Below are 19,810 nucleotides of genomic sequence, written 5' to 3'. Positions count from 1 at the left end.
CCTGAAAGCAAAGTAAAATAAATATTTCCACAAACCTGCCTGTGTTCATCCTTCTCCTAGCTTATACTGTGCTGCACCTTACTCCTCGTTTGGTGCTTCTTCATGTTTGCTGGTTTGGGGTATTTTTTTTCTGACAGTTTCTGTTTCCTCTGTGAATTTACCCTTTCTGTTGTTTTCTTCTCTGCTTCCGTTATGTCCAAAAACCTCAGGCTCCCTCTCTCTCAAAACCAGTCCCTGAAGATAACAGGCTGTGTCTGAAGATAGATGCTTCTGCTGCATCTGGCAGGATTAAGGGGTTTTAGCGTCTTGGCCCCTCACACAGCAACCTGTTAACCACAGCTTATGCTATTCCCTCACCTGTGACACTCAACACATTTTTTACAGGAAATTCAGAACCCCCCCAGTTTACTTTCCCTGTGAGTTGCTCACCTGAGCTGTGGAGATGGCCGTACTGAGCATCCATGCCTGGTGCTTCATGTGCTGCTGATGGGCTGCTCTCTCCCCTCAGGCACTGCTGTGTGGCTGGTTGGGGGTGTGAATGTCGATAGTCACAGCTGAGCCACAGCCTGCCTGTGTACCCAGCTCAGTCAGGATGCTCTTCCCACAGACACTGTATTGCAGTGGGAGCTGCCAGCCTCCCCCAGTCCTGAAAGCGTGGGCAATCACCACAAGCCAGTAGGTTTTTCCTGTGTGCTGCAGGTCATCTATGGATGGTCTGGGTTTGCTTTCTCCAGCTTGACCCTTCTCTTTGGCCCTGGTGTGTGTGTGCTGGGATGAGAGCTGTGACATGCTCAAGTCATTGGGCACAGCCTCTTCTTTCCCCACTCTGGTCTCCATCCACTGTTCTGGGGCTCACCTGGCCCTTCAGAAGGGTTGCTGGGATGCTAGACAAGCAGAAATCTTTTCTTCAGTTTTAACTCCACTGCCTGATCCTCATGTATCTTTCCAAAGAAATACAACTGTACTACATAATGTTGAAAGTACGAATTCTGTCTGGAGAAACATCTGTCCTACTATTGCAATCTTCCTGCCTGTTATCTTGTTAGATGGTGAGTGCTATCCAGGTGTTTCTGATCAGTACCTGCTTGGGAGGACTCCAAGAAACCCTTGGCTGGTTCAGGCGTAGCTGTCACCTCAGTGAAACCTGTGCTGTGCCAGTGCAGAGCTCCATCCCGGCAGCCCTGCACGTGGCTGGGTGCAAAGTGCCCTCTGTCCCCAGGGAGGGATGAGGGCTCATCCCACACGACCTGCTGCTGTCTGCTCTCTCGACACAGCATAATATGTTTGCCAATCCTGCTAGTATCTGGAGGCTCATTTATCTGAAATGGCTTAAAACAACTTCAGGACTTAAATTTCCTTTATTCACCAATCTTCCTTAATCTTAGGGATTGAGAACAATAATTCCCTAGATGCTGGCTTTCATCAGACTGAGACTCATTCAATTATCTTTCATATCTGTTGATCAGGACTCAAGAAGTTGCCTTTTCCAATAAATCTGTGGCTTTAAAAGACTGGAGTGGCCTTAATGGTCCCGACTCTACCTTCTCTCTTTCACTATCTGTCTCTGCTGACTTGCTGCATATGAATTTCATAACCTCTTTTTGTCTACTTGTCATTCATCCATTATTAAACTGATAGAAAACTACAATTTCATTAAAATACTTTTTAGAGCTGGATTTAGATGCTTTTTTTTTCCTCATATTTTATCACTCAGTTTTGCCTTCTGTTTTCCATAATCTCTGATGAATAATCAAAGTTCCCCTCACAAGCACGCAGGTCCTGCTAGTATCTTATAAACCAGTCTCCCCTCTCTGGTAGTGTGGACTTCAGAGAAGCTGTACTGCACTAAATTTTTGGGCACTGAGCTATGTTCCTGTTGATGGATGTAATTCCTTCAAATTCTTTGCACTGCCAGCAGTCAAACTTGCTCCTTCTAGAAGTAAAGTTGTCCCAAACCTTCTTGTCCGCGGTGGTGAGCTATTTTGTCTGGTGTCCCATCTGACTGTCTGTGCTGTTCCTGGCCAGGGCTCAGTGGCTTCAAGGGACATGAGCTCCCTCTCACTGGGCCTGTTTTCTCTGCCCATGTATTTTCTGACTGAATTCAAGACAGAGAAGCAGATGGGGTTTCTGATTTCACCCGTTCTGCTCAGCAGGTTTTTAAAAGTTTCTCCCCGGGCCTCTCCATTCCTCGGCACTGACTCTGTACAGCCCCAGGGCTGCTCCATTATTTCTGGTAATTGTTGTTTTTTGCAATCAGTCACCTTTTTTTTAAGTGTGACTACATATCTGTGTCTATACTCACAGAGTGAAAATATATTTTACCACCCAGACAATTTCCTGGAAGTTGGAAGAGGGGTGAGGAGTTGGTGAAGTGAACTTTGCTATTGAATCATAGAATTATAGACAGGTTTGGGTTGGAAGGAACCTTAAAGACCACCCCCTTCCAACCCCACTGGACACCTTTCACTAGACCAGATTGTTCAGAGCTCCAACCATCCTGGCCTTGAACACCTCCAGGGATCGGGCACCCACAACTTCTTTGGTGAAGAAGTGATGGAAGAAATCCAAGAAAGATTGAAGAAATGGAATAAATGGCTGTAAGCCTGAAAATTATAATTTTTGGCATCATTTATAATGAACACCAGCCCCAAAGAAAGGCAGCTATAAAAAATGAGATGCAGTGATGACCTTTATCAGATGTGGTGACAACTATAAATCAGGCTGCAAATTCTCATCAGCTTGCTGGACAGAATTCATTACAGACAGAGGCTGCTGCATTGCTTTCTGGCTTTGATTGAGGTATGTCCCATTTAAATAAATGCTCTTGCACTGGAACAAATCACACATTTCAAAACAGAAGTCCAGGAATATTATTCATCTTTTGAGGACTAAGACCAGCTAAACCTCACAGTATTTTGTTTGGAATATAATGCAGATCAATTTGTTCTTCTCTTAAGCAGACCAATTTTCTGTTCATTAATTCAGACAGTGTGTTGATGGCTGGTAGTGAATATAATGGTGAGATTTACAGCCCTAACAAATCAGCACTGCTTCATTTATGGTTTTTTTAATGCATTCCAGAAGTACATGCAGCAGATTAACACCTGATTTTAAACTTGTTACGGTTTAACAAATAATGGGAAAGTGTGTCATCTCTTACATCCAAGCATGGAGCAACCATGGAGTAATCTTCCTGAAGTTTCATAGTTTATTAAAATGTTATGGGGTTTTTTGGAGCATAAGGAGCAATAAAATTTGGTAGCAATGTCATTATGGGCAGTAATGTAGCTTCCATCAGTTCCTGCAACGTTCAAGAAACAGCTTCACAGACTCATTAGATTAATAAGATACTTTACCTGTGTACTGAACTTTGAGCTGAGTTTCATTGCTATATTTTTCACTAATTAGGAAATAGCCTGAGAGCCTTACAATTATCTAAATGTTTTGCTGGCCATATTTAAAATGTGATTTTTCTGCCTAGAACTTAGTGTGTAATTGGAAAACATTCTGTGTTGTTGACAGAGGGTGATTATTAAAGCAGTAATCTTTTTCAAAATGCCTGATTATTAGGTAATAGTCTGTCTCTCAGTTTAATTTTTCCTGTTATTTCTGGAATGCCTGAAATATTGCTGGAAAATAAAAATTTGGATGGCATATTTTCCTCTTATAACAATTCTTCAGACTTTGTGGCCCAAGTATATAAAGACCAGGTGTGTACAAAACATTAAATCTTTTATTGCCTTACTTCCTAAATTGCTGGCATAAACACATTTCTTAAGGATCTAAACACAGAAGGTGGAAGTTAGAGTTGTAAATAAATTGCTGCTGGATCAGACCCCAGGGACTGTCTCTTCTGCCGTATGGACCAGGACAAGGGCAAATACTTCGGGAAGATTCTAAAAAGCAGGCAAATTTCTCAAGCTGATGATTCAGGATATGCCTTTAGTCCCTCACTATGGCTGGTTCAAAGGCTTCCTGAAAAGCATCCCCCTTCAAGACATATAATCTTTGGTGGATTTTTCTTCCACTTTTCAAACTCTAGTTTGGATCCACCTGCAGCCCTGGCACTTGCTCTGTTCTGGGACTGTGACTTCCACACTTTGTTTGCCTTCAGCATGAAGAAATAATCCCTTTTATTTGTTTTGAACCTGACACTGACTGGTGTCATTTGGTGCCTTCCAGTATTTATCTTGGAAAAGGCAGGGAATAAGCAGCCCTGGTTTATCTTCTCCATACTGCTTATGATTTTTTTGACTTCTGTCCGAACTCTGTTCAATCAGTTCTTTCTCAAGTTAAAGTTTCTTAGTTTGTTCAGTCATAAATTTTATGAAGGAGTACTTCAAAGATAAATGCAAGTCCTAATCTAATTCAGATCCTTCTTTTTTTTTTTTTTTTATTCAAGACAGAAGTTGCTGATAAAATTTATTCCATAATTTAAAAAACAGGTATGCTTTGAGAACTTTGCCTATGAGTCTGAAGAGCTGCTGCTCTGACTTGGACACTGAGAATCTTAACGTTTCTAAAACCTTGTGATTTTGAGAGGATAAACTGTATTGCAGCTACCATTTGCCCTTACAGAATCTGATTCATCCCAATCTCAGAGAAGATTTCTTCTTTCTCCACTTATGTGTAAATCTGTGACATGGAGGAGGAGATTTTTTATTGGTAGCAATAAGCAGAGCATAGAAGCTTTTCATCTGCACCTTCAGAGCATTTTGTAAAGCTGGTTAATGACTGTGATAAGGATTATCATCACCAGGTTGGAAATAAAAGACTGAAACATAGATAAGGAGTGTGGTAGGTCTGTACACCAAAGTTTTGAAAGAACCAAGTCTCAAAACCCAGTGTTGCTTTTAGCAGGTCACCCCAACTGGGCAGTGCACACCTCTGTGGTTACAGTGAGCTGGATTTGTGCTTGTACGAATCCTAGGGGATTTAACCTCACCTTTGACTCATCCCAGGACAACCCATGGATAGTGTTAAACCATCCACGTCCCTAACCCTGGCTGCACCACAGTAACACCCCTGGGGTAGCCACAGTAAGGGTAGGCAATGAGGAATTGTTTCCCCAACTGAAACTGGAGGCAGGAGTTTGGTAGGATCCATCAGTTCTCAGTCTCAGTCTAGCCAAGTTGCAAAAAAACCATAACCCTAGTCCTGTGCCAAGAAAACCTGCTGATTCCCTTAATGGCAGAGTGCTTGGGACTTATGTTTTATGTTTTATCTGCGGGGCAGGGCATGTAAGCACTGCTCAGGCTTGAACTTCAGTTTATGACACCTTTTTATTGTTGTAATGTTTTTCATCCTGAACTTTTGACCTGCTACCTAACCCTCATTTGGAGACCCTTTCATATGTCTGCCCTAGCCCTTCTGTCAGGCAGGTTGTGTGCTTTGAGAGCTGGACACTGTCTCCAGTATTCTTGTCTTTGTGCAGCTGTCTTGAGAGCTGGAGTAGCCCCAAAGTGCATAGAGACAAGCTGATTTGCCTTGTTTCATGTGAAAATGGTGATTTCTCTGCATGTATCTCCTTCTGGTATAAGTTTGCAGAACAAATGTCAGAGTTGGAGCACAATATTATGTTCCAGAATCTGCTTTGTTAGAGGATCATTTGCCTTTCAGAGACTTTCCAGGCTTATTAAACTCCTACAGAGACTGTGGACCTCGGAAACCTTTAAACATAAGAAATGGGGGTTTTGGCCTTGTTTCCTACCCTAACAATATAGCAAGCTGTGTATGTACATTCAAAACAGGTCACTCTTGCATTCATCTAAGGGAAAGTGTGGCACAACAAACACATGACAAACACTGACCACATCATTTTATGGCTGTCCTCAAAGCCACTTTTAGTGGTGGCTGTGTTAAAAAATAATCTGTGTTCTTCAGAAGGAAGTTCCCAGCAGTACTTTTGGTTTAAGTCTGTAATTGGGTTTCACACAAACAGACAATTTCAGATTTCCTTAATGACCTTTTGTTTTTCTCCTTGCAGATAATGAATTCATTTATAGAAACCAGAATGGCACAGTGATTCTGAGGAATGTCGAAACCAACGGTTCAACAATATTAATAGAAAACAAAAAAATTGTAAGTATTTTCTATGACAAGTAGCTGAATTTCTCAGCAGTTGAATCAGTAAAGCAGAAAATGACTTGGGTTTCAACTTCATGTATTGTCAAGGAGAAGCAATTCACTGGTAATACAATGGGCTATGCAGTGATGGATAATGTGAGATTGAACTCCAGCTTTTGTTATTATTCTGAGAGCTCAGTTTCCCTCATACTTCTGAAAAGTATCATATGGAGATTTGAAGCTAGTCTTGCATATCATATATAATTGAAAGATGCATAATTCTCATGTCTGCATGCTTAATAAAAAGGACAATTGATACAATTTACTGTCATCATTCTCTACATTTCTCCATGCAAATACCTATTTTTAATTTGTGCATTTGCTGATTTTTCTTGCCTAATTTCAGTGTTGTTTATGAGTAGTGCTGAGGACTAGAAGTGGAATTGCACAGGAGAGAAACCCTAGGAAATTGTGAAAAGAGGTTATTAGGTGGCTATTAAAATGAATGTAAAGAAAGAAAATTCACATCTAATACAGAGTATTGTTTATAGGAATAGAAGTGTTTTGTAGCACTGTTTTTTGTAGTAGATGAAGCCAGCATTGTGGCAGAAGTCAGTACATCAATTATATTAATTACTTTTTAAGGAGACAAAGAATTTATCACTGAATTATTATAGCGGGGCCCAACTTTAAGCTTCACATGCTGCATTTAATCTTCAACCTTTGCTGCATCACACAAGCAATCCTCTTTTACCAGAGTGTAACCCTTTTCTTTACAATTCTAGGTAAAGAATGGGCTGGCTTCCTTTAAGGTCAAGGTCTGTTGAAGTCAAATTGCTTCCATTTGGCCTCTGTTTATTCCACTGGATTTTAATTTTTGCCACTTTAAGAAAAGGACAGTTCTACAAGATAATCCTACATTTTCATCCCATTGCCACCCTACTGCCTGTTCTACCTTTGTTGCTCTGCCCTCTCAGTAAATAAATCAGCAGGACACCTCCACACTAATCCAGAAAGTGCCAGTGCAAGAGCTGCAGTTACACCTCGCTCAGACATGTTGTCTTTTTCCTCTTCCTTCCCAGCCCTGGGTCAGAAAACTTTTGCTACTTGGTCATGTTTTCCTTTCTCCGTGTTATTAACATACAGTAAATAAAATCTGTCTTCATGCTGACACTGCTGGTTCCCAGGCTCCCCTGTACCTCCTCATCCTGATCTGCGCTGGGTCATCAGCCTGTTAGATGTCCCGGAGAGCTGGTGTGTGCCTCCTCCCTGGAAATGCTCGGGATCAGGTTGGATGGGGCTCTGAGCAACCTCGTCTAGGTGAAGATGTCCCTGCTCATTGCAGAGGGTTGGACAAGATGGCCTTTAAAGGTTCCTTCCAACCCAAATCATTCTATGATGGTATGACCTGTCCCCTCTGCTTTTGGCTGTTCCCTGGGCTCCCCCCACAGCACATCCAGCACATCCAGCCTCACTTGGCCTTGAGGAGGACTCTCCCCAGTGGGGTGCTCTGTCTTTCCCAAATTCCCCTTTCAATTTTTCTCTGTGGGACTCTCTCAAGGACTTACATCTAATTTGTTAGGTGAGAGGGTGAGATTTAAAAGCCAGTGGATGAGTGATGTGTTAGTGGCACCTCTCTTTGACCTTGGTGCCATCTGTGCCAGGAATGCATTATACTGAAACACACTGGGAAGGAGAATGGCTTCACTACACAAATGAAAAGTGGAGCAGAAAAAAGGTATTCCTGAGAAGTCTGAGGTATCCTGGCATTTCTTCTTGTTAGCAAGATTTACAGTGCTGATTTCTGCAGAACCCAGGTCAGGGTGCACTGTATCACTGCAGCATCCCAAAGACTTTTAACTGGGGAAAATGGAATCGTTTTCCTCCGTGTTGTCTTAATTGGGGGAGGTAGTGGTGTCTGTGTTGCTAATTTGCTCCAGAAGCTATTTACTCTTTTTCATCTCCTGCACTGAATGAGAGGGAATTAATAAATTGCCATTTATCAGAGTTTTCTACTAACTACTGCCTACAGCTGCCACCTCACCAGCCACTGTGCAGTAAGATTGAAAGGAAAATTCTGGGGTTTTTTTATATAGCTGCCTGCTCTGAGTCACAATGCATCTATTATTCCTCTTATGGGGGCACACAGGTGCCCACATAACATTTCTGGTGTTTGAAAAAAGATACTACATTTTCCAAGACACTCAATCTGGCAATACTCTTCATCCTTAGAGAGACGGTCATAACAATTAGTTCTAGGTGTCATTAGCTTGAAAACTGAAGAACATTTGTTTCAATATTGTGTTTATTTTTCAGGTCTCCTTAAAGGCTATCCGGTATGAAGTGTCACCTGACCGGGAATATGCTCTCTTTGCCTTTGATGTTGAACCTGTAAGTAAACAGATTTGATTTCAAAATACACAGCCAGTGGCAAACGTCACTTTTTTTTTTTTTTTTTTCACTTTTTATGCCAAGAAGATGATATTTTAAATTAACTGCTTCCTGTGAAACAAAGCAAGAAACCCCTTCACTTAGCAATTCTGAGAGCATGTCACACTGCCATCTAGTAGAGGAGAAAGGTATAAATTAGACCGTAGAGGAAACACTGTCATTGCCGGGATTTTACAGCCTTTGGGAGGGGGATTGTAAGGACATGTCTTTGCTACAAGGATTTCTATCCCTCTTCTGAGGGTTTTTTTTTCCACAGTGCCTTTTTCAGTGACCCTATAAATTTCTTCCCCAGAACGAAAGCTACTGTCAGTGTCTCCCACAACTGAAATAATACATTAATTATGGTGTCACCATTCCCAGTGCTGCAGTTAGGGTTGAGCTATCACTTTCATTATAAATACTTTTCTTCAGAGGGTTAGGTATAAATCACTCGTAAAAAATCACCATTAGGTTGCTACTAAATTCTGGATTACAGCAAATTCAAACTTCAAAAGGGAGAAGTGTAATGAGTCATTTTTAAATGATGACCAAAGAATCAAACATGGAGGAAGCAATTCTTCTGCATGACTAATATTTTTGTCTTTCTCAATTCTGTTGGTATAAGGCCTGAAATGTTTGAATGATAGCTATGCTGTACTACTTGGATGAACCATAAACCCTATATATTTTATTTCCATAATCTAGAATATCACCAATTCTTCAAAATAAAAATAATTAATTCACTAACAGCTGTAATTCTTTTTCCATAATGTAAATAACTTTTCATTTGCTAACCAAAGGAAATTTGTTGCTCCTTTAGGTAGTGGGGGTTGTGGCTCTGTTGCTCATCTGATTTCTTTGCTATCATCTTTGGAGTTATTCCTGACTTGGTGTTATAAAAGTCAGCAGAAGCATGCCTGGTTTTAGAAGGAAGGAAAATAAAACTGTATCAGAAACTTTAGGAATAATTCATAATGATTTTTCCTGGGGAAATTACTGGTGGTGTTACTTCACTTATCTGAAGCTTAGCTGAGTTCTAGACAGAGATGGATGTGGAAGTGTTAATTCTAAACATGGGGAAGGCAGCCTAAGGGTCACTGAGCAAGCAAAGCCTTTCTCTCAAATTTCCCCACCTTGTGAGCCAGAGATGTTTTGTAAAATTCAGTTCTTTTAGTGTAAATCAGCCTTTGGCTGTGGAAGCCCTGTGCCAACACTGCTCAGATGCACTGTGCAAGCTGGAAGAGCCCCGAGGAGGGAGGGCTTCCTCAGCTCCTCTGAGAATAACAGAAAAACACCTTTAATGACAAAAGAAAAAAAGAGAGAGAGAGTTTAATTTATGAAAAACAGTAATGAGAAATTAACTTTTTATTCTCAACCTTTATCCATTGAAAGGACTGCACACTCAGAAGGTCTGCAAGAAGCAGAATTGGGGGGGTTTTTACAGTGCAGACTTTGTGCTCAGGCTCTAGAGGAGTGCTTGATGTGGGCAATGTGGCAGGAGGGGCATGGGAATGGAAAGGGGTGGATGTGTTTCCTCTGCATGGGATGGGCTGGATGTGTTTCCTCTGCATCCTCCTCTCTGTATGCCAGTGCTTGCACACCTGTGGGTTTGAGATACAGGCAGAATGCTGAGTTTGTGGTCCCTAAGATGCCTCTCTGGAGAGAGCAGCACACAGCCAGGTACTCCCTTCCTCACACCACATCTTCTTCCAGAAAGCAAAACCCAGGGTGGAAGGCTGAAGACATGACCTTTGGGAACATTTGAGGACGTGACAGATACTCAGTGTAAGAGAACATTGCAAATTGTTCAGGTATTCATATATAGCAAGAGGTCCTGAAGCAAAATAAAACAAAACATAACCCCCTCTTTTTGTTCCTTTAAGATCCATGTTTATGGAGAAAACAAAGTTTGTTTTTGTTTTGTTTTGTGTTTGGTTTTGTTTTGCTTTGTTTTGAAGCATGCTAATAGAGGGGTAGTTAGGTTCAGTCTTGGTTATTGCAGCCTTAAGCCATGATGGGTGGCTCTGTGTATTAAAATGGCAATAACTGTTAAATTACTTCTTCAGCTTTCTTCTCCCTTGGTATGCAGACTGTGGCTACAAATAATTGCGTGTTAGTTAGCTCTTCACATTTTCTGCATTTCAAACTGTATTCTTGGACAAAATTCAAATTACGCTGTTGTCTGCAACACAAGAAATTGATTAGCAAAGCCTTGGGCAGTTGTCCTTGTTGCAAAGTCAAAAGGAAATTTCAGGAGATGTATTGGCAGAGGACATGTCTTTAAAATTTAATTCTACAATTTCAAAAAAGGAGCTTCTTGGAATTATTGTGTACTTATTTTGTAGGTGTCACAAATTGTTTCCTATTTTTTTGGCATTTGAAAGTGGGATGTGCTGCCTTTTAATTGTTTGTGAGTATAGATGTTTTCATCATTTTTTTACACAGTACAGTTGTGCAGCTTTTACATATGTGTATAATATTTCAATATGCATAGTATGAATTAATCATTTTTCTGAATTCTGAAATGAATGGATTCAGCCTCTATGTTTAATACCAGCCAGGAATAAACATCAAATAGAAGAACACAATGTGTCACTCCAATGAAGCAGAATATTTTTAAGAAAAGTGCTACAAAGTCATTTCCTTCCAGTAATAGCTGCTTCTATACTTTTCTGTTTATTTGCACAGAAGCATCTCTGCTCACTGTTGGTCTGGGTGACAGCAGTGACACCCACGTTGGAATAACACAGTGCTGAACTGGCAGACACCTATTTTGCAAAGATACTGAGGCAGCTAATGTTTGTTTTCCTGTTGTATCACTTCATCATTTTAAAGGATAATGAATTAAAGCACGTTCCTTACAATATATTTCTCCCAGGAAGCTTGGCAGACAGCTGTGAGGTTGGTGTGGGTACACTGTGGCTAGTCTGGCTGTCACATTTCATTGTAAATGCTTTTTTTGCAGTGCTTATATTTACAGAAGTTTAATCTTTCAGGCAGCAATATTCTGGGTAAGCCTTGTGCTAATAGGGAGCTTTTCTAACCTTGAACACAGAAGATTTGTTCTTTTTCTGGAAAGGTCACAGGAAAGGCACCAGGCTTCTTTGTCTTAAAATACTCCCACAGTTTTTCTGCTGTTTGTTTTTGATTTCTTTACACTAAAACAAGGTGCAACCTGAGGACGAAACAGCAGAGGGAAATTTCTGGAAAGCACTGGGGAATAAACACCTCCATAGAGAACCTTTGACTTCAGATCATCCTTCACCAAAACAAGTGTCTGGGTCTCTGATATAGGGTTTAATAACCCCAAAACACATGGGCAAATGGAGTTTGGCCAGTGCACCTCAGCAGAAGGGGTGCAGAGGCTCATGGCTGTCTCCAGTGGCGCCAGGCCAAGAACGCTCTTGCCCAGCTCCTGGCTCCACCAGCACTGGCGGGCAAGCTCTGTGCTCCCCGTGTTCCTCCTGGGGAGACACACAAGTCTCTGGGCTGGAATCACCTCTGGGGGTCTTCCTGGTCTCCAAAATGGATTTCCTGAATAATCAAGTGACAAAGCAGCCCTTAAATCCAGTGGCATATCTGTGACTGAGGTAAGAGTAAAGACAAGTCACTAAAGCCCCACGGGCTTGTGCAGCTGTCTGTGGCAGTCACTTACCAGTGGAGTTTGTGTAATGGAATAAAAGAAACAGAGGAAATTTGTGAGAAGAAAAATTATTTTTTGGAGTGACAAAGTGAGATGTTCAATAGGGAATATTTAATTGCCTTTATTATGAATCAGTGTTGTCATCATGCAAGAGAGGAACTAAACCTGCCAAGATTCTTCTTAAAACTTTTTTGGGTTTTGTCTCCAATTTTACCAGCCCATTACTGTGTTTGTGCTAGTAAAGGGCAATTACACCCAGAAATCCTGGCTGATTAGCATGGACCAAACTGCAACGACTTCTGAACAAAGTTAGGGCTCAGAGGCTGTTGCAGCTGATACAACAGATGCTGTTACCTATTTTGCAGTAAAAGAAATGTTCTTTTTTAATGCTGAAGGCTGGAAAGAATCAATCATTGTTGTAATTAGAACACACTCAATTATTATTTTTTGGACCAGCTCATGTGGTGAGTTGAGTATTTCTGTTCTCCCTGCCTGTACCTCTGACAGGAGTGATGGGACCAAAGAGAGCTCAGAAAGACCCAGACCAAACCTTAGGCTTGGTATTTAGAGTGAATGAAGTAAAAAAACATTATTTGTAGAAAGCAACATATTACTATTTGCTGTTGTTACTATTTTTTATTATTTCTCCAAGTCTGGTTGTTATGTGGAATGAACAGGTTTTGTGCTTATGGTACAATTACAACCTCATACTAATTTAATTAGCTGTGTAAAAATTAAAATAATATAATGCTTGTTATTTCCAAAACATTAATGGGTATAAATATTAATGAGTCCTCACAATATCCTTTTGAGCTAGGTGATAAACATTATTAAGATAAATACACCTCTGAAAATTGAACACTGTCATAGTTATCATCAGTAATACTGCTCAAACTGTAGTCATGATATTTATTGCTTAATTGAAATGGATTTACCAGGCCTAGAAAGAGGCTTACATAAATCTGTTTTCTTTCTATGGCAATAAATATATTTCAAATTTACTTTTTTCATTCTCACCCAATGTTGTTTTCAGGAACACTGAAAATGTTTAGTGATTTCACGATAAAGTGAGCACAGGTAGAATATTTGTGTCATAAACAATGCTACCTGTTTTATTGATTGTTGTTTAATTTTTGGTGTTTGTTGTAAATTATTAGTTTTTGAGGGGTCATTTTGAGGGGGAAAAAGCTTATGTTTATAGTTTTTCATATCCTCTTTTTAATGTGAATATAGTTTTGAATCCTTGTTGTTCATAAATCAGAAGGATCCTCTATTGGAATGCTGCACAATATAAGGGCATTTTTCACTTATATCAAACGCTGGTGACTAAAATTATTTTTTCCACTGTTATTAGGATAAATAATGGATTAGGATAATGCACTTCCAAAATAAAAATCAGAAAAGGACTCAGTCCAAATATTGTTTATATTAGCTAAAATGTCTTTCTGTTATTGCATCTGTGCATGTGTGTATCTTCAGGCAGAGTATCTTCTCTTTTCTCAATTCACCAACTGTATGACTGTAGTCATTCAGTGCTTTTTTAATGAGCAGGAGTCAAGTTATTAATGAATTAGTGGAAACACGTTGGCCAGCCACTCATCAAATCTGATAATTTGCTAAGTTTTCATGAAAGCAGCATCTTCAGTTACTTCCCACAGAATAAATATTATTAATACCATTCAGCTAATCTTTAATATTTCAATGAAAGGCTCACAGTTTCATGTGTGCGCCCGTGTTGGCTTTCAGTGAGGTTGTTCTGGGGCTTCAGAGCTGAAGGTGGGGAGCACCTTTCTTTCTCCTTCTTCTAACAGAACCTCTTTTGAGTGATATTATTTTAACAGCCAAGATCAGTAGTGCAAATAACCTTGTTTGATAAAGTGCTGTTTAACCTCTTTGTGGTAGAGCAGCGGCTCTCCAGCTACATTTACATAGCTAAAGCTAAGGCCTGTGTGTTCAGAAGAGTTGTTTTAATAAGAATGTGCTAAGAACATACAAGAGGTTAATTTTGTGGGTGATAGTTTACTTTGGATTCGAAGCTGAAGCAGCAGCTATTGTTTGACAACATTTAGAGTCAATAATTTATTTTAAAAGGAGATAGTTGTGGGAATTTTTAATTATGAATCTGGTCTTTGTGAACGACAGCCTATCTTTTCCAATCTCAAACCCACCATGAATAAACTCCCTCATCTGCTGTCTTCAACAAAATAGACGAAACAGAACTTTGAAAGGCATCAGAGAAGGTTGATTCAAAAAGATTCCCACACTTCTATTTGTTTTTCTGTCTGACCTGGGGGAGGGTATCTAAGCCGGGACAGCTGCTCTTCATGGCCACCTTTCACTGAATAAACCAAAGCTGCTAATACAGGCAACCTCAGCAGCTGGGAGGTTTTCCTACCAGTGAACTCAGCTCAGGCAGAAGTAGCAATATCCCTGTCAGACTTACCAACGTGTTGCCGTTGTTGGTATCACTAATTGTTTCAGCCTAATTAATATTTGATATCTGCAGTGGCACAGAGAGAGAGGGAGGTTTGTGGCACAGCTCTAGGGGGATTCATGGGTTTTCAAAACTCTATTACAGAGTTGTGCAAACACTGCCTTCTCAGGTGTCCCCAGCCGTGCCTTCAGCAGCAGAGCCCTTCTGATGTCAAATCTTCTCTGCTGCACATGCTCACAAAATTAAAAGTTCTTGCCATAGGAGGGTGGATACTCAGTGTAATTGAGTAAACATGTTATCAAGTGGTGAGAATATTTGTTCTTACTGCTCAGCAGTCAACACTCCATCCAATTTCTGTCACATGGTTTGTTTAGAACAGAAATTTTTGGACACAGTTACAGGCCAGTGGAGCAATAATTACTGACAAGTTTAATCCTAGAGTTTTCTTTTGAAGGAGAAACTACAGAAACTAATTTCATATTGCTAAATTTCAGGGCCAATTTTGGACTAACACAGGTGAAGAAAACAAGCCAAACCTATTCTTTATCTGGTTTGAAGGAATCTCATGGTTAATTTGAAGTCCTGACAAAGTTCTGGCAGAAACTGTGTTTCTTTATGTAGCCTGAATGGTTCTTTGCTTTTGACAGCAATTCTTCTGCTTTGGAACAGCTTGGTTTAATGAGAAAAAAAAATAGTTTAAACAAGAAGTTAGAGGGGGGTTAGGAACTCAAGTAAATGAGCTGTAGGAATGCTATGGTAGTTAGGATCCTTGGGCCATGGGAAAATGGGTTCTTATTTAAAATTAAGGGTGTCATTGTAACTCATTAGAAACTGAAAACAAAAAAAAAGAGGTGGAATGAAAAGACAAAAGACATATCCCAAGTCTGCATACTTTTTCTTTATCTTCCATTCTTAATAAAAGGGAAATGATAGGCACTGAGTGTCAGCAAGGAAGAAAGGCTGGGTGGGGGCTGCTTGTGTCTATTTTCCGTGGAAAATATGTTTGCACCCCTTAAATGCAAAGAATGGGTGTTCTCCTCATCCTCAGCAGGTGTTCTTGGAGGGGGATCTTCTCAACATTGAAGGAACCTGGTCTAGTAGAAGGTGTCCCTGCCCGTGGCAGGGAGGTTGGAGCTGGCTGATCTTCCAACCCCAACCATTCTATGATTTATCCTTGGCAGCCACTGTGGTGACGTAGGGCCTGCAGCTCTTTCATGACCAACGGTGAAACCACAATGGATACCAGATTTTTAGCTCTGTTGCTCCCTGTTTTTGGGGGATGTCTTTCCAGGGGCAAGTTTGTGCTTCTGAAATGATGGTCTGGGTGTGTCCATAAAACACAACATGATGTGATTGCCCGAGCTGGGAAGCAAAGCTCAGCACAGCCTGCAGTCCTCCATCCCCACATTCCAGTTTTGCTGGTGCCTGCTCCCTGCATAGCAGTGGTTTTGGTAAAACTGCACCAAACCCCAATTTCTTACTGAGTCTCCATTCTCTCCATTCCAGGGACTGTTTATTCTGATTATTGCAACAAAATACTCTGCACAAAGTGCAGAGCATTAAAAACTGAGTCTGCTGACTTCAGCTGCTGAGCTTTAACTGCTTTCCTACTAAAAACAATGGATGAAACCCTTGCTGTTCTCCTAATAATGCAGATAAATGAAGTTAGAACTAAACCTGAAGCCTCCTGATTTGAGCTGGGAGTCTTCAACAGAAATTGCACAAACACGACTGAGTGCAAAATTGTTATTTCAGACTAAGTTGGACAGCCTTGCTTATGTAGCGAAGGCCCATAAACTGTATCCTACATTTATTCACAGGCACAGATACACATCAGTAAACTGAAAAGCAAATTTCACAGTTCCAGGGAAGACTAGAAGAGCATTAAAACTCAGAAATAATTAGCCTGTCATGCAAAAGTACATAGGTGTATTATGTATCAGTATCAGCTATCAGCAGTCTTCCTCTGTAAATATTTTCTTTAGTAAATGAGGTTTGCATCAAGTAGGGAAGGAAAAATAAAAAAGCCTCAAGGCAAAACACTATGATAAAAAAATAATAAATTTTTCTTAGCTCGCATAAGGTTATATTTCTCATTCTGCCTCCTTTTCTGAGTGTATAGATGAGCTAACTTGAGCAAACTGTTAGAGATTAATGTCCTAATAAGATTCACAAAATATCTTAAAAATAAACTGCAATTTATTTTTGGATAAAGCCTTCATAAGATAATTGTGCAAGGTTTCCTAGATAGTCAAAATCAGATGGACAAGAGTAAAATAATCAGATTTCTTTCTTGTACTTCTATGGGGATCTATCGTAGTGAAACATGGGGGAACTTTGCTTTACGAGGAATTAAATAAAAACTAATATGAAAATTATTGAAAAAAAATTAAAAATTAAAAAATAGTTAGATTCCTTGCAACGTAGAGAGGTTTCAGAATTACATTAGAGGTGAGTTCCTGCTTTTTGGCATAAATTTGTTTCCTAAGCTTTTTGGGACAATAAACATCCTGGCTTGTGCTGGATCATAATAAATATAGGTGATTATTTTAAAATGTTAAGGAAAGAAATATATTAGGAATAGCATGCAAAATGGGAAGACAACAGTGATTTAAAAAGCTTCAGAAAGCAGAACTAGAAAGAATTTAATTCTGGTGTCTCCACAGAAGCATATGAAGCAGTCTATAATCTAATTCTCCTGATTTCCAGTCCTTTTTATTTTTTTAATTTTTAATCACTGAAATAGTAAAAAAAATATATTTAGTGCCCTCTTCTGGAAAAACAGCTCTTGCTATGCAGGGCACCCCAATGAAGTTCCTCTAATCAGAAACACAAATCTTCTGACACAAATGGTCTCCTCTTTAGCCGAGTTACATGCCTAAATCCAAGGAGTGTGTAGCTCTCTGTGTCTACCCTGAACAAGTGCCTTTTATCTCTTTAACTGCCTGCAGAACTCTGCTTTTACCAGCTCTATGTTAAAACCAATAATTAACGTTCCTCCTTGGGCAGCTAATGACCCAGATTTGAAAATGGAATCTTCTATTCTTTTTTTCTTCTATTCTCTGCTCAAAAGAAGCTCTTTTTTGAAAAGGGAGAGGAATTGTAGGGCTTTAGTCATGTCTTTAAATGCATGAATCCTCATATTCTTTTTGTGCAGGAGTGGAAGAGTGATGCTGTTGATGGCAGTGCTGCAAAGGGTTCTGCAGCAGGCAAGGAGCAGGGCAGGTTCTGTGCTCCTTCCTGTCCTCTTTGCTCTCCCCCTGCTTTCCAAAGAGATGCTCACCATCACCACAGACCATTGACCCCATGGAAGTTGCCCACAGCATCCCAAAGATAACACATAAAATGTCTGCCTGCCTTCTGTGCGATTTCAGTTTGTTTTCTTTATGTCAGAAAATAGAATTGTCTCCTCCACTGAATTAGATCTGTGTGGCCATTGAGATGCAGCTCTGTGTCTTCTGATCTCATATGGAACTGGAAAATTAATCTTTCACTGAACGGGGAGAGGATTTTTGACCAAGGTCCCTGGCATATATCTGAATATTTTCATTTCTTTCGCATCCACTTCACTGTTTAAAACTGTTGCTCTCTAATGTTTTCTGACGGTCTCATCTTTCTTGTTTCAGATTCTTTTCTTTGAGTATTCTAAAAGTGCCCTGAACCTAGGACCATCTTAAAAAATTTCAATGCCAGTGCTAACTTCTTTGTCATATTCACATTCTCAGCTGCTACAGTAGAAAAAGCAATTTTTACATGCTAAGAGTAAATTTTAATAGAAAGAACATATGCTGTGGTTCTGTAGTTGCTAATTCCTGTCTCTAAAGTGAATTATTTAAAAATGAATAAATTAATTAGATATACTAAGCATTCAGCACATTTTCATGGCTTGGTTCTCACATAATTGCTACAAAGCTTTATCATTTGCATTGTAAACTTCACAAAAAAGAGGCTTTTAGAATCTTTCCACAGTCAGTGTCTGCACAGCTCAAGAAATATCTCTTTGAAAGAAGGAGTTATACAATGTTTCATTAAAAGCAGTATTAAGCATTGATTTCTCATGCTGTCCTTCAGCTCTCAGACTTGTAACTCCAAAGGCAATGAAGGTGAGAGTCAGTCGAGTGGATGTAGATGTGAACCCTGTAAACTCCCATCTCCACCAGCTACCCCCAGCTGCCTCTATAAACAGTATAATTCAGGGTGTAAATCTGAGGCTAAAATAGATATCAAAGGCTGCTGAGAGGAACCATACCCCACACAAGCTTTTGGCACCATTGTCTGGGAAAAGGGAGTTGCTGCATGAGTTTGTAGGTGCAAAAAGGGTAAATGCTTGTAAAGAATGACTGGAGAGGCCGGTGGCAGGGACACCCCTTAAGGTAGACAGCTGCAAAGAGAGGCACTCCAAGTGGCAAAGTGCAAGAGCCTGGGAAAGTACTTTGGGAAAGGATGACTGTAAATCAGCTAACTCTAGTCTTCTGTCTGAATTGGCTTTGAGCTACTGGGCTGGATGAGCTGGAATGGTGAACTGGATGGACTTTGGGCCTGGCCCAATACAGCTATTATTATGATCCCAGATATTCCTAGAGAATCATGCTGTGCGTTTTTGTGGGTGTGTTTGTATGGATCTGAAGACGTCCTATGTATCCCAAATCCCTGGATGTGGCATAATTGCTATCTCCTTTTAAAATATTTATTTGGCCTCAGGCTACTTTTGTACTCTTAATACATAATAGCGTTTGTTCATCTTTTACTTCTTTTCTTTAGATATATTGCTCAGTGTGTTAGAATCATGACCATCTAATAGATAATTTTATTCTCATTTCCAAGTTTCTGAATAGAGGGTGGGAGAGGAACCTGGGGATTTATATATGTGATGTGCATATTGATAAAAGTTTAAAAAGATCAACAACAGAATGAGCTCATTATTCATAACCTTCATTCTTAATTCTTTATAACTTCATTGCTTCTACTTCCCAATAACCTGAGCATCAACAAGTGCACAAAGGCTGGTGTAAAAATCCTACTGAGTGCTTTGCAGCTCCCATTTTATTTACCAGTTAAAAATGGAACAGTCGTCCTTTAAGCAAGTGACTGCAAGGGCTTTGTGGTGCCAGTGAAGCGCTGTGAGGGACAGGTGGCTCAGGAGCAAAAGGAGGCTTTTGTAATTGCTTGGCAGGGCAGAGCAGAGCTGTATTAGAGTGCAGCAGCAGTTGGCAGATTGGATTAACGCTCTCCGAGGG

At 40.1% G+C, this 19,810-nt stretch overlaps 1 protein-coding gene across 5 annotated transcripts in view; it reads left to right on the top strand.

Annotated features, from left to right (window-relative positions):
• DPP6 (dipeptidyl peptidase like 6) overlaps positions 1-19,810 on the top strand; it is a 538,482-nt gene that overhangs the window by 395,903 nt on the left and 122,769 nt on the right. For all 5 annotated transcript variants that reach the window (XM_042043319.1, XM_042043321.1, XM_042043317.1 and 2 more), the window contains exons 4-5: positions 5,987-6,081; positions 8,383-8,457. In XM_042043319.1, coding sequence (XP_041899253.1) covers positions 5,987-6,081; positions 8,383-8,457 — 170 coding nt within the window. The remainder of the gene's footprint in view (positions 1-5,986; positions 6,082-8,382; positions 8,458-19,810) is intronic.

Source organism: Corvus kubaryi, unplaced genomic scaffold (assembly GCF_017639235.1).
Source record: "Corvus kubaryi isolate FWS band 111438036 unplaced genomic scaffold, C.kubaryi_AGA036_p1.0 37398, whole genome shotgun sequence".
Lineage (NCBI taxonomy): Eukaryota > Metazoa > Chordata > Aves > Passeriformes > Corvidae > Corvus > Corvus kubaryi.
Note: the sequence above shows the minus strand (reverse complement) of the source record. Positions and strands in the feature narration are given on the sequence as shown.